The sequence below is a fragment of the Chenopodium album genome, chromosome 3, assembly GCF_948465745.1.
Source record: "Chenopodium album chromosome 3, dcCheAlbu1.1, whole genome shotgun sequence".
In the NCBI taxonomy this organism is placed as follows: Eukaryota; Viridiplantae; Streptophyta; class Magnoliopsida; order Caryophyllales; family Amaranthaceae; genus Chenopodium; species Chenopodium album.
In genome coordinates this window covers 79,038,157-79,053,937 of record NC_137836.1, presented here as the reverse complement: position 1 = coordinate 79,053,937, position 15,781 = coordinate 79,038,157, and the positions used below count along the sequence as shown (strand labels likewise).

The 15,781-nt window shown below is 33.4% G+C and overlaps 2 protein-coding genes across 2 annotated transcripts; both read left to right on the top strand.

Moving 5' to 3' along the window:
* Positions 1-1,360: 1,360 nt before the first annotated feature.
* LOC145624364 (uncharacterized protein C630.12-like) lies at positions 1,361-9,862 on the top strand. Its single transcript, XM_081677382.1, has 13 exons — positions 1,361-1,699; positions 2,653-2,706; positions 2,780-2,958; positions 4,848-4,983; positions 5,316-5,412; positions 6,205-6,264; positions 7,500-7,600; positions 7,747-7,781; positions 7,872-7,929; positions 8,015-8,089; positions 8,174-8,331; positions 8,477-8,737; positions 9,159-9,862. Exons 1-13 carry the CDS (start codon positions 1,553-1,555, stop codon positions 9,397-9,399), a joined length of 1,602 nt encoding a protein of 533 aa, XP_081533508.1. The 5' UTR covers positions 1,361-1,552; the 3' UTR covers positions 9,400-9,862.
* Positions 9,863-10,919: 1,057 nt separating this feature from the next.
* On the top strand, positions 10,920-13,620 carry LOC145618315 (xyloglucan O-acetyltransferase 4-like). The gene is made up of 3 exons (XM_081673096.1): positions 10,920-11,461; positions 11,590-12,232; positions 13,123-13,620. Exons 1-3 carry the CDS (start codon positions 11,296-11,298, stop codon positions 13,523-13,525), a joined length of 1,212 nt encoding a protein of 403 aa, XP_081529222.1. The 5' UTR covers positions 10,920-11,295; the 3' UTR covers positions 13,526-13,620.
* The last annotated feature ends 2,161 nt before the right edge of the window (positions 13,621-15,781 follow it).

Genomic DNA, 15,781 nt, shown 5'->3' with positions numbered 1-15,781 from the left:
AACGTTTTAAAAGTTGCAGATAGAGTACTCAACTGAAAATTAACCTTCTACAACAGGTTACCCAAAGTCAGAAGGTACTAATGTTTGCTCCATTTTCCACTCAAAAAAACCTTATAATCTTCTCCCAAAACGTTCAACACTCAATCATGGATTCCCTACAATTCTAAAATACCCCATCAAATCAAAATCATCAATAAAATAAGCTCAAACCAATTCATCAGTGGTGAATTCATCAATAATGGACTTATTCTTTCAACGCTCATTAGATGATTTAATCAAGGAATTCGACTTCATTCCCCATAATCATCAACACCCCTTTCATCTTTCTTCTCAAAAGCCATTGAAGAAATTCGTCGCGAAATTAAATCAACAGACCCACAAATGAAATCCACTGCACTTCTCAAATTAACTTATCTTCATTTAATTTATGGGTTTGAAATTTCTTGGGATGCTTTTCCTATAGTAGAAGTAATCAGTTACCCTCAATTCAATCTCAAAAGAATCTCAGTAGAAGTAATTAGTTACCAATCAATTCAGGAATGTTAGAATTTCAATTAAAAATAAATTAATTAATTAATTAATTAATTTTTTTTTTTTATGCGTACATCGGTACATGACAATAATGGGGACACTAACATAGACAACGAATTTGCCTACCTCCAGAAGCCCCTCCCCTGCTCCGAGTGATGACATTTTCTATTTGATGCGTACATGAGAACAATGGGGACACTGACAATTAATTAACTAATTGTTTCTTCTAATTTTTTTTTTTCATTTGCTGTGTCTAAATTGAAGGTTTTCTAAGGAGAGAGAAAATTGAGGAATTGAAGGATTTTTGTTGCAGTAATGGAGGAGAGAGAAAGTTGAGTTGGTGGATGGTGATCAAGGAAATGAAGCATTTTTTTTTAAAGGAATATAAAATTGGGAAACCGGTTGGAGCAAGTTACCAGTTGGAGTTTTACCTGTTGTAATAAGTTGAGTACTCTATCTGCAACTTTTGAAACGTTAATACCTTCCTTGCAACTTTTGGCAAACATTAGTATCTTCAATTGTATATAACTCCTTACTACTTCTTCCGTTTTTTTAATATCTCACCACTTACCTTTTAAAGAAGTTTCACATTTATTGCACCATATCCATTTTAGGAAAAGAAATTTATGTGTTCACACTATAAATACCTAATATACCCTTGCTTTTCAACCCTTACTTATATTTTGTGCATACAATCACATGGGCAACTTGATATTTCTACCTTTCTCTCTCATCCTTTTTTTCCACTACCAAAAAATTTATGTCAAACCCTTATGATGCAATAATAAAAGAACGGAGGAAGTATAATATTTACCAAACACTTCCAAAAAAACCAAAAAAAAGAAAAAAAAAAAAAAAAAAAAGAAAAAGGTTAGACGAAAGAGGAAGCAAATCAAAGCCAGCTTGAACGGAAGAAGCACTACAGTAGCAATTTTGAAGGTCAAGTAATGGTGTCTGTAAAGTGTAATCAGTAATATATGTAGTACAGTAGTAGTACTGAACAATTTGAAGAGCTTCAAATATGGCGATGATGAGAGAGAAAACATGGAAGTTGAGCTTATTCTTTTGCATGATCTGGGCAATCACTATACTCTATGGCGAGATGTTTGCTTACTGGGTTCCTTTTCTTTGGTCTTATTCTTGGCCTCATCAATCCTCTTCTTCTTTGGTTACTTCTCATCTTCCTCTTTTCTTCTTTGTATTGGTTATTTTTTAGCTTGTTTATTGTTGATTTTGGTTGCTTTTTGCTTATTGATTGGGATTTGGAAGTCATGATTGTATTTTTTTTTTTAATTAAATTTAGTTAGTAGATGGGTGTTTATTGATTAGCTTTTGATGTAAATTTGTGGGTTTTTCTTGTAAAATTCAATTTTTTTTGGGGTTTGAAGAAGAAAGAGGAAAAAAAGGATTTTATTTGTGGGTCTTTTTTGTTTTGATTTTGTTTTTTGCCATTTCAATTTTTTTTGTTTAATGTGCTGATTTGAGCTATAATTAGATGATTTGGCTGGTTTAGTGAAATTGCAACTTAATTGCAATGTGATTCACAATCAATACATCACTTCTGGGAAGAATTAAGCTGAAAGAAATTTTAAGTGGGTTTCTCAATTAGCTTCTCAATCTTTGAATGAAATTTGTAAATAAACAATGCAAAGATAAATCGATTGAGCACAAGTTACTTTATAATGGCTTCAGATTTTAATGGATTTACAAGCATAAATGATAGTGTTTTGTTCTTTGAGGGAGAGGGGGGGGGGGGGGTGTTGACATTATAGGTGGTAGTTTATTCAATACATGAAAATGAATTCTCAAGCTTGTATGACCTACGTCTTCCTTTAGCCAGTTTCTGTCACCTGAAGTGTTTGTACTTCCTGCCTAACTTTACATGGTATTAATAACACTAATCAATTGATGATGCTAATTGCAAAGTTTCTCAGTTTCTGATATAATAGAACACTACACAAACTAAGAAATAAGAACAATAATTGGCCTGTGATGAAAGGAACACAATGCGAATCATGAAAGGAAGCTGAAGTGGCAAATATTTAAAGCAGTAAATTGTGAAAATGCTTATTTGATGGAATGCTTCTGATTTTTTTTTTTTTTTGTCAAATTTATTTATAGGGAAGTGATACATCGAGCGAGTACATAAAAGTAGCTGTCATCACTGACCCTCAGGTGACTTTTGTCTACTGCTTGTGTTTGTTCCTGGACCTACCCTTAATCCTAATTCATTCTTAATGTGTAACAGCTAATGGACAGAACCTCCCATGATTTTGGTCCCAAATCAGTTGCTTTGGAGATTGCTACATTTTATTCTGATCTTTACATGCGCAGAGCATTTCTTTCTTCAATTTTGCCTTTCAAACCTGATGCAATCTTATTCTTGGGTGACTACTTTGATGGAGGTCCACGGCTATCAAATAAAGAGTAAGACCTGATTACATGCACTCATTTGTTACTTATATTTTAGCTGTATGTGTTGGGTGGAGTAGGATGTGCTACAAGTACAAAATTAGCTGTTGTGTGCTTCGTTTCTTGTTGAAGATAAGGATTAAAATATTAATCAATAATATAATTGGTCGATTTTGGACCCTGGACGTAAAATGGTGTTGGTTGTTGCAGTTATTGTCTTATTGCATGATGGTTTATATACATTCTGCTTATATATCCTTTGTATATATAGATACAGTGGCATAACTAGGAAGATTTATTCTGGTACTGGTGTAATACATGTACCATACACGATATCTTTATAGTTTAACTAATCATAGATTGGGTAATCAAAGAGATTTTCAAAACAGTGGAGCACACAGAAGAATTTTTAAAAATTAACAGTAAAGTCCATTGGTGTTTCCTCAAAAAATACTTGAGCGTGTGATCTAAAATAAGTCACACGAACAGAGTGAATGTAGACGTATATGTATAGATCTTAACCTAGTTCTACTTGTAGAGGAAGTACATTAATGTCTGGATAAATTTTATGAGAAAATAACATAGCTGGAATCCCATCATACTAGATATTGTCAACATCTATTTTAAATACACATTATTGATTAAGAAATAAGTCTAAAATTTATCTACTAGAGTAATGTCTGGCAAATGTGTCTAAGGCATTGCTCAAATTAAACACATAAATTTGGATATCTGCTGCGGATGCCATTAGTTTGACACTGTTCCCTTAAAAATTATACAATTTTTTGGTGGTGCTAGTGCACAGTCCAACCATTTAGTTTTATGCACTCTATTGGGCTTGCTTTCTTTGTTCAATCTTGCTCTCCATATTCCGAGTTCTAATTTATTGTTAGGGGAGTTATAGAGAGCCTTTGGTAAAATTAGTAAATTTGATCAATCTTATGCTAAAATAGTCATGTCACATTCATCCAAAATTCTCCTACAACCAATATTCAAAATTAGCTTTTCATGCGAGCACATAAACTTCTATTCCAACCCCCTCTTAACCAAGCATTCTCATTTAAGGTTTGGAATAGTCGAACCTCTCTCAACCAAACACCCCATAAACTTTCTAAACCTTTTGGATTCCATTCTTCTCTAGTCAGCCCCCTTACTTTTGCTAATCTCTTGACTTTGCTATGTTGAATCTTCATTGAAAACTTAAAAATGCCTTCATCGTTGCCCTTTTATTCCTTTTTTATAAGTTCACCCATGGGAGGAAACTGATTGTGGAGCATACCATTAGAAGACAACTAGAGGGAAGACAATTTGACATGGATGTTGATATGTGCCTTTTTGTTTTGGATCTAGAGTCTCATGATAGTGAGGATAGGCTACAGACTTACAGAGTGGCTAAGGGGAGATAATCAAGCCAACTGTTCATTTGAGAAAATAATTGGGGAAAGTTGTACTAGATTTATTTTATTTTTGACTGAAAACAATTTTCAGCATTCTAAAGGCTTTTCTAGTCTTGGACTTTTATGATGTCAGTGTTCCATTAATAACGGACTCCTTGTGCAGCCTATGAATTTTGTATTCTGATCGATCACTACGGGATTTTATAAATGATTTACCTATGATCATTGTGGCTGAAACTTCTTTTGTGAGACCAAATTCTTATATTCTTTCAGAGAAATCTTGCATGGTCCTCAGAAGTTCTACATAAATTTTCATCCCTAGTGAATATCACACTAATCACAGTCATAAATCACGAGTCATATGTAAATTTTCAACTAAAATGATGACAATTTCTCTATGTCGGACTCTAAGTAGTAGTGTAGATGAATCATCGCATTTAATATGTTGAAGTTTGCTCTACGTATGCATTCATGATCAGGAACCACTTACATTTTTTTAGCCAATAGATGGCAGGAATCTTTGAGCCGGTTCAAGCATATCTTTGATCTGGGTAAACAAGGAAAAACTAAAGATATTCCAGTTTACTACATTCCTGGAAACCACGACATTGGCTATGCTGGCCATCTTTTCCATAAGCCAGAGGTAAATAGTGTTTTACCTTTTGATCTTCGGTGAATTTTTTCTTGATTAAAGTCTTCAAGGTTTCTAATAAATTTTCTATGTAATTACAACTTACAAACTTGCTAGCAGAAGTTTTTATTATTTCAAGTACTTTCAAAATGTATTATTTCACAAAGGGTCCCTTATGCAATACAATTTGATCACTTATTATACAATACCCTAAGAGTTGATTCTGATCATGTTTTATGGATCTTGCAACAAACTGGATAGGGAAACAGGCCTAATGTCTCTATATACGGATGTTCATCATTTCCATTTAACCTGCTGACTGGCCTATCATATCTTTGCTGCAGGTTATAGAGCGTTATGAAGGCACTTTTGGCATAAGAAATTATAATTTTACTATTGGGAAAGTAGACTTTGTTGCAATTGATGCCCAAACCATTGATGGTATATTAAATTTCAATTATCGCAGTATCTTTGTCGCAAATTTGATCTGCATAATTAACAAGGATTTTTATTTGGTTCAGTGGTGTTAATTCAAAATTTCTTGGAACGTTCATAGTTCTCTAAATATTAAAGTTTACTTTTCAATGCCACATAATTTCTTGTTAGGTTCAGAGTGGCCTTAGGGTATCAGTTGTAAACTGTTTGATTCATTAAATTATTACAAGTGCTTGACTTTTGTTATGGCCCACGTTATTTATGGTTCTTATCTTTGTAAATCTTATCAATGAGTACATTGTGCAAAGTAGAACTGTGGAAAGTTGTAAAAAAAAGTAGTACAAATTACTATTTTTTAGCAAATTGTTGTTCAATAATATAAATTATCGGAATATATTTGTAAGAGTTTGACATACATTGCTTTTTCTATTTTTTTTTTTAAATTGCTTGAAATAGCGGAAATAGATGCAAATACATGTAGTAATTTGAAATTGCTTCCCATTTTAGATTTTTTTAGTTTTGTACGGTCTCCATTATTTCTCTAAATAAATAAACACCTTTTTATTAAATATTTTTTAAGATTAATGCTTTGTTTTCATTTTTCAACATTAATTTTAATCAAATATCCATATGCATGTTATGTCGGTGGTTCATGGAGTCAGTTTTACTAAGGGAATCATTTTATGTTGGTAGCATGGAGTCAATTTTCCTAAGGGAATCATTTTATATTGGTGGTTATGCTTGTGGTTAATGGTTCATGGAGTCAGTTTCACTAAGGGAATTATTTGTTTCCTACAGGTAACATAAAAGACAATACAACTTCATTTACTTGGTCATTTGTGGATGGTTTATCCACAGGTAAGTCAACTTCATTATCTCTCTAACAGCAGTTTGTTCATTTTAGGTAGCTGAACTTTAGTGCTTCCTGCCTTCCTCTGCCCTCCTAAAAGGCCTTTTATTCAGTTCCATTGTCGTGTGCAAGTGTATGTAGGAGTTTCCCGGTATGAATTGTTAGAAGCGTCAGCAAAGTAACACCAAACCTTGATAAGTTCTTGTCACACTTGTATTAAACAAAGCTCATTGTCAATTCTATTGAACTTGATCTTGTCAGCTGTGACTTGATACTTATAAACACATTGTAATGCATTTCCAAGCATCTTAAAGTGATTGTTTACTTTTTACTTCAAGTAAGCTTGGACACCTGTTTGTTTTCTCATCTAACTCATTTCTCTAAGAGTTCCGTAAATTTCATCACATCCCAATAATGTAGTGCAGAAACGCCCAGCATCAGTTTTCTTCCACAAACCAAACTGCATAAGATACCCATCAGAAACAGAAGGCCTAGGCGGCCTTATTCTTTTCCATTCTATTGGAACTCATGAAATCAGCCTTGCATAAAATTTTGAGATGCACATCTAATACACGGACTTGTTTTGTGCCCATAAATGTCAAGAAAAGAACTGTCAGTTGCTTAAAAATTCTCAATTGTCTTGCATCTGCCTCTAGATTTCTAACCTTTCAACTTTACATTAGTCACTGAAACCTTTAGCTTTGTTGGACTATAGTTGATAATCACCAGAGGGTATTGAAAGTGGATGGTGTAGAGAGAAAGAAAGCTAAGTGGAGGTGTGGTCTGCACATCTACTGTGGAGATAGGGAGTGAGTTCCCATAAGGTTAGTTGATCATATTCACACATGTGCGTGTGTTCACACACAGGGGATATTTATTCTGAGTCTCGCTAATATAAGAAAGGGAGGGGTTGTTTTCTGGTCATAAAGAAGAGCGAGGATTATTTGATTGATGCTAGTTTAGTGTTTAGATTTGAGAATGGCTGTCTCGTTTCTACAATTCATACAGAAAGTGTTGAACAACATTAAAACATATTGATTCCTCTAAAATCCATATCCCCATTTCCTTGTTTTTTTTGGAGATTATATTTTTGAACTAATTTCGTGTTTACTAACTTTACTTATATCGGTTTTCATGCTACATAGAGTCCCATTAAAAATTGAAATACATTTAGATTGAAAAAGGCTATTATTTGGAGAAAGATGTTTAGTGTATGACAACATTAAGTTATCCTCTTCATCAGGTGGAAGAACAAATCCAAAGGTGCTGTTGACCCATATCCCTTTGTACCGTCCGGATTGGACTCCTTGTGGCCCATACCGTTCTTCAGAAGTTATCAATCAGGTATTGATGTCTTCCCTTTATGAACACCTTATGACTTACTTTTGTTTTACTTCGTTGTGCATTTGTGCAGCTTATATTTGCATTACTATCATATATGCCTAACCATTTGGCACTTAACTCACAGGCTTTTTTTCCTTTGTGTTCAGAGGATTTCTCGCTCTGCTTATGATCAGAGGATACTGTAAATTTCATACCTCAAAACTTTTCCGTCAATGTGTGATATTGCTTTACTCACTCTTTTGTCAATATTGATTATTTTTGTATGATGCAGATACCAGAATTATGTCACTAAGGAGTCTGCAGAGCATATCTTGGACTCTATTCAACCTGTATGTTCTCTGGCTTTTCCTCTATATGTGAAGCAGAATGAAACTAGTTGCTGCAATAAACAACTTCATTTTTCTGTTTGGTCAGGTACTTGTCCTCTCTGGTCATGATCATGAACAGTGTACAGTCAACCACGAGACAAAACACGGTACTGTCAAGGAGGTAATTAGTCTGATCCAGAATATGTTGCTGATATAGCTGATACGTTGGGTACTTAACAAACTAATAACATATTACTACTGCCAGCATACTCTCGGGACGGTAAGTTGGCAACAAGGGAACTTCTATCCATCGTTTATGCTCCTATCTGTTGGCAATTTTACACATACTAATGGGTCTTCTCAAGAACCAGTCATACTTACTCAGCTGTGCTTTCTTCCTATGCAACTGTTCATATATATATGGTAATTGCTTGTAGCTTTACCCGTTTCATTTAAACAATTCGCCTTATCAACTACTCCAAAGTTATTTCAAGTGCTAAACTGCTAATGGTTAAATTAGTGAACTAATCTGTCGTATGATATTGATTTCCAATTTTAATGATTTCAGGTATATCATACTTTTTGTTGTAACTATTCTTTCCCTGTCAATTTTGCCTACATACGACATAAATCTCCACTTTGGGCATCTGATGACAAAAATAAACAAATTGGTCAGAGAAGATCTTTTTTCAAGTAGTAGAAAAGAGAAAAACGATGATGAAAACTGTGAATATGAGATGATGTGGGATGCCGAAGGGAGTTTGCATGTCATCAAGAAGCTTAGTAAAACCCCTTTGGTTGTGTCAAAGGAGACGAGCTCAACAGAAAGGTTTGTTGGTCCTTTTACCTTTTTCACTGATTTGTGGCTTTGCTATTGATATTTCGTTCCTTTCATTTCTTAGTCGATCTCATGTAGTCATGTCATGTGTCGATAGAATATCATAAAATGAAGCAAATGGTGCACGCCCGCACACACACACACACACACACACACACAATTACACACTCTTTTTATCCACAAATTATTGGTAGCTGCACTCTCTATAATAACTTTATGATATAAATTTCATTGATACAAAGTTTAAAAGAAAATTATTAATAAAATATAGTGTTCATCCAATCAAGTGGAGCCTTGGCACACTGTCTTCTCTCAGTTTTTTGGTAATTCGCATACTATTTTTGGAATGGATTGTTTGCTACTCGATGATAATAGCTCACAACATATTTCAACTAATGGCATGTTTTTGTAGAGGGAATGCTGTGATGCGTGCTGCTAGGAAACAAATGGTCCTAGAACAAGAGGGTGCAACAAAAGTGGACATTAGTGGAGATCCTGGGTCTGATGTGAAAAACTTGACAAGGTCAAGCAAATCATTACTGAGGATAATGCTGCAACGATGCATTCGGGTACTTGGTATGGTTTTGGTGATCGCTATGGTGAATGTTCCACTTTACATGATGCTCTTGTTCAAAGATTGGGCTGAACAATGATGCGCTCAGGTCACGGTAGGTCTTTTGTAACATCTGTGAATGAAGTACTAGCTAAACAATTTGATTAAAGGTACTTTCCCATTTTACTAGCAGAATTGATAGTTCAAATGATATCCTAGCTGTCGTCGTTCCCTGCTTTCATGATGGTGCTTGTGATCTCCTTTCTCTATCTCTGTCTTTTTTCGGGAGCTGGGGAATAGCTTGTTGTAGTATCATGTTACTATAAGGTTAAAATTGTTGTAAAATCAGAAAAAGGCTTTAATACTTTTAATGTCATGTAACTTTGAAATTTAGTGATGTCTATTAGCTGTTGTAGTGGAGGTCTGGTCGTCTGGAGGAAGTAAGGAGCATCTCAGTAGTAGTACTTTCACTATTTTACCCATTATATTCTTTTGAATATTTTTGTTCTTATATAAATATTTGACTTTAGCGGGAAATTTACATATTTGTCATTTTATTATCACTTTTCTTTTCTTTTTATTCCATTTTTTGCAGATGGTTTCTTAAAACGATTCATGATTTTATGTTAGCCATCCAATTATCATTGGGATTATAGAATTTGTTATATACATCTGGGTGTACCGTACAGCCGGGTTCATTTGCTCATTTAATCAACAAATGAGCAAGTAATATTTTTACTCATTTGTTGATTGAATGAGTAAATGATTCCGTGTGTACGGTACTTCCGGGTGTAGATAATAGGCTCTCTTGGGTTAGCTTTGTTGTTTTTGCATTTGGTGTAGTAGACAGTTTACATTCAACATCACTTGTTGACTAAGTTTAATAAAACAAAGGGTAATTGGTGTGATGAAATTAATGACTCAAAACCTAATTATGATAAGTCACTATAATCAATAAACAAGGTCTCCCCACTTATGAGAGTGAAGTTTTGGATGTCAATTTTACGCGTTCAAGTTGAGTTACCATATTCCCTAAAAAAAAATGTTGAGTTACCATATTACTTTAAATTTTGAATATTGAACTTGGGACTGACTATAAACTGCTATTATCTCGTGAAATTCCAGACCAAATGAGCTCAACACGTGAAGTTTCGTTGTCTTCTTTAGTATTTTTGCATGCAAAAATCTCAGACCAAACAATACAAGTATACAACCAACAAAACATACCCATGTTTTGATAACATTGATAAGACAAACCTAAGCATTGCAGTAGCCAGCAAATTTGATAATGACTCCTTAAGTTTGTTACTCCATACGTCCCTATATTCAAATGTGAACGATTAATTAAGAAGCGTGTTATGAGAATTCATCATTTTCAAACGGTATTAAGATGTACCTACTTTTAGTGTTGCGTGTTTATGTGCTCACGTCATTCTTATTTAAGATTTCTTGTTAACCGGTTGCACCACATATCGATACAATCGATGTATTGGGAGGATTTATACTCTGTATTAGATATTTCAGGATTTTTTTTTTTAATGCAAACAAAAATTACATGTGATTATATGATGCATGCAAAGTTTCCATGGATAAACATTTGTATGGCATGAACCAATTTATGGTACATGTGGCAACACCGAACAACTACGAGCAACCAATTCAAAATATTCACTTTATCACAGATGTTGCACTTGCCCAATTCCAAGGGCGGAATTTCATGTTCCATAACATTTTATTGTATTTATTAGAAAATTTCCCAAGATTTTATAAATCCCTACGAATATATAATAAGTATATCTCGTGCATTAATACGGTAAGCTTAGATATATCTTGTAGAAGGTAAAGTACTTTAAAATTAATTTGTTACAAAGTAACAAGAAACAAGGAGGTGAGGGTGTAAAGGGAGGTAGTTCTACATATCTTTCTCTCAAAACTCGGACAACCTTTTATTTTTCTTATTATCCCTTCATTTTTGCAACAATCACAAAAGTATTAAATGAGAGAGCTCCTAGAAAATACCAAAACCAATGGATTTGCTTCATTTGTTGGTTACTTAATACTTATCACAACTATCTTGAGCATTTTTGCTTTCCACTCTCCTTTCTCTTTAAACATCACCAAAACATTAGAGCAAATCAATTCAATAAATCATCCTCAAAAGGGTATGGATCTACACTATTTGCCCTAGAGAGAGCGTTGTTGTAATTTACATTATATGTGATTTTTCATTAATGTATGTAGTATTATAGTATTTAAACTATTTATATGTTTTTTTAATGATTTTTTTCAGATAAAAATGGAAAATGTGATTTGTTCAAGGGGAAATGGGTTGAAGATTACTCAAAAGGCCCACTATATACAAATGCAACATGCACAACAATTCCAACGTCAAAAGATTGCTTCTTGCATGGGAGGAATGACAAGGAGTTTTTGTATTGGAGATGGAAGCCACACAAATGTGAGCTCCCAAGGTTCGAACTTGATACCTTTTTTCAAATTATGCGCGATAAGAGGCTAGCATTTATAGGAGATTCTGTTGGTAGAAACCAAATGGAGTCTCTTTTATGCATCTTGTCTCAAGAAGAAGCACCAATTGATGTGTATAAGGATGCAAAAGACCGGTCTCGAACATGGTTCTTCCCTAGGAACAATTTCACCCTAATGGTGTTATGGACTAGGTTTTTGGTTAAGGGTGTTGAAAGAGAAGGTGGAGTTTATGATTTGCACCTTGATCAAGTGGATGAAAAATGGGGTTATAATGTGAGTCAAGGGTTAGTGGATTATGCAATCGTTTCAAGTGCTCAATGGTACTTTAGAAAGAATTATTTATTTGAAGGTGGGAAATTAATTGGATGTCTCTATTGCAATGAAGCCAATTTGACTCAATTTAAAGTGAGTTTTGCTATTGGGAAGGCCTTTCAAACTACACTCAGGTAAGCTTAATTAAGGCTTTTTATTTCGTGTTCTAGATGATTAAGTAACGTGCATAAATGACATGTTATGGTTTGTGATTTATGGTGAGGTGTGATTATTAGACCATATTAACTTGTTGGGTTATGTTTATGCACAATTACAACCACCACAACCATCCATCTAGCATGAATAAAGGTTGTTAAACATATTGATTTATTTGCAACTGAACCATAGGAAATGTTAACACGAAATTACTGAATATGTTGTAGGAGGTTTTGGGGGTATCCCTTTGTACTCATAATAAGAAACAATGGTTTTATTATTTATTTATTTATTTTTGGAAAGAAACAATGGTTTTATTAGACTATACAGCTAATATTCTATCTTATATTTTATGATTTTGCCAATAATAGCATGATGACAAAAATACATATTTGGCCAATAAATCCTATTCACTTCACCTTTAAAAAGAATAATATTTAAAGTAAATATTTTTTGTTCAGTAAAAATAAGTTCAATTTAATAAAAATAATTTCATTTAAGTAAAAATAAGTTTAGTTCTTTAAAATTCAGTAACTTTAAAGAGTAAATATAATAGAAATTTAGTAAAAAATCATTTTATTACAAAAAAAAAAAAAAAGTTTAGTAAAATTAATTTCAGTTCAGTAAAAATAATTTAATTAAGTCAAATATAAGGTGAAGTGAACTGCCGCGGAGCCTAATTTAAAGTATTTCTTTCTTTATTGTTTTTTTTTTTTTTTGGGTGGGATTTATGTTTGGCTAGATTTATTGTTTATGTAGTAAATTATTTAATCCCTTTATTAACTGGAATAATTAGTTGTTATATCCTAGTAATTAAATTAGATTCTAATTACAAAATATACTAAACGTACATGAAATACACATGCAGCTACATTAATGGTTGCAAAAATTGTAAGGGCATGGTGACCTTGGTGAGAACAATTTCACCAACACATTTCGAAAATGGGACGTGGAACACCGGAGGCCATTGCGAAAGATCAAAACCTTACAACAAAGAAAATATGTTGATATCTAGCAAAAACAATGATGAATGGGAGGTAAGAGACATTCAAATCGAAGAAATCGAAAGAGCAAAGAAAGAAGGGTATTGGAAGGGACAACGAAAATTCCAAGCCTTGGATATCACTAAGGTTATGTTGTTGAGACCGGACGGACACCCGGGTTCACACTGGCGTGACAAGAAGAAGAAAGGGTTCAATGATTGTGTGCATTGGTGCATGCCTGGCCCTATTGATGTGTGGAATGACCTCTTCTTAGCACTACTTAGTTGAGTTCATCCATTGTAGAAGTTATGGTTAAATTAGGTTGGATTATAAGTATAATTACAGTATTGTATACACGTATGAGAGGGTGGGGGCCGGGGGGGTCTTTATTAATTATTTCAACTCGAGTACTACCAAAATTGTGGTGCTTATGAAAAAGTTGAAATATGCTTCGTACATATTTTACAAATTTTTAATAACACCGTTTTATTTATCATAAAATTACATTGTAGATTTATAGGTGAATTGAGTCAAGGAAAAAGGTGAAACTGTGATAGGAATCATAGGGTGACATACTCACAAAGTCGCAATGACTCACAAAAATAATCTAATGATAATAATAAAGCGATCTTTCACACACATACATTATACAAATAATTGAAAAAACAGAGTCCGTATTAAAGTCTCATAACCGAATTGAAGCAATTTTGTCACGTTTTTTAAGAGGGCAATTTCTAATTCCTATTACGCACTTATCTGTAGAATAAATATAAATGGACGGTAACAGCTTAAATAATAAATTTGTTGTCCATACTCATGAATGATGAATCAATTTTGTCAGTAAATGATTTGAACAATCATTGCACATGCATGCAATAAGCTAATTACGAGTAGGAATTAATTAAGGAGTACATTTCTTAAATACGTAGTATTTTATTAATTCAGTTTTTCACATGATCAATATTTTATGTCAACGTGATGAGCAACTCAAGACTTCAAACTTTTCTTATCTTATCCAAAAAGATGAGAAAAAGATCGAGAGACTTCAAGCTACGTCCCCCATCCTTCCCTTTTCACATTACTCTCTCTGTTTTTATGTTGGACTTAGGTAGTCCAACTTTTTGGTACTCGTAATTGCCTTCACTTCACATTAGTATGATATATATTATTTTTTTTCTTTTTGAAATATGTACGATATTATTATTCACTTTAAACATAATCTACGCATATTTGTTTTAAGAGCTTCTCTTAACAAGTCTTATTTTTTTCATCATGTTTATGTATATCCTTGAATACTTGTATGCCTAGTAAGAAAAAGTATGTAGTACATGAAAAGTGACATTTTAGTATATATGGGAGGTTGATTGGGGAATTTTAATAGTTTGTAGAAAAAAAAAATTTAGGTAAAAGTGGATTTAAAGAAAAGAAACGATAAAATGATTAATATTGGTCTTCTTGTCAAAAAAATAAAAATAAAAAGAAAAAAGAAAAAAGAAAAAAAAGAAACTAACATAAGAGAGGTGTTGCAATTGTTTAAAAATAGTCATATAGCACATAAAATTTGATTAGTTTTAATTTTGAAATTAAGAAACCAGAAAGTTACAAAATTAGTTATACTTGACTTGACCAATACACTTGGCCTTGCCACACACTCTACACTAGAGGTGTCAAAATCACACCCGTTCTTACTTGATCCAAAAAATATCCAATTTAGATTTAGACTAGCATGAACATAATAATTTTTAGTATAATTCAACTTTAAAAGTGGACCCTATCCGAGCTCATTTGATCCGATCCAATCATCCGTATTGACACCCTACTTTGCACTCAGAAGACATTATTAACCTCTACTATATGTCTATATTATTAATTACTTGTACAAAAATAGTACTCATTAGATTAATTGATTTAAAGGTTGGCTTCAAAAAATAAAAATAAAAAAAAAAAAATAAATAAAGGTTAGCAACCCCATGTGATTGACCACTACCATAGTACGATACATAGAAATTGTCGTATAACCTTCTTTTTCACTAATAAATTAATTATTTATAACGTTTTACAAATGTTTGTTGTTATTTATTTAATTGTCCGAAATTGTCCGAAAAGACTGCACACTAATAATCCAAAATAGAGTGCGCCAACCCTTGATTAGTCAGTATGATTAGTCAGTAAGGGTGCGTACTACAAGTAGGACTAATGTAGTATGCATTTATATATATCCCTTAAACCAACAATTTTAATCTCACAAAATAAACTCCTAACATTTCCCACTCCTTTATAAAACCCTCCTTAACTATTTGTCTCAACAATGTCACCACCTAAGGCGGAGGCACCGTCGTGTGACACCACCACCGCGACACCAAGTCTACCGCCATGGCGGGAATTCTTTGACATCCACACACTCTCTATCCCCTTCTCTCAACTCGAGGCCACTACTCGGCTTAAACAAAACCTAGTTCACTTTGAACTCAACTACCTTAACGTTGTCCTTATAATATTTATGTTACACATAAACTACTTATGTTACACCTTCTTTTCGGACTC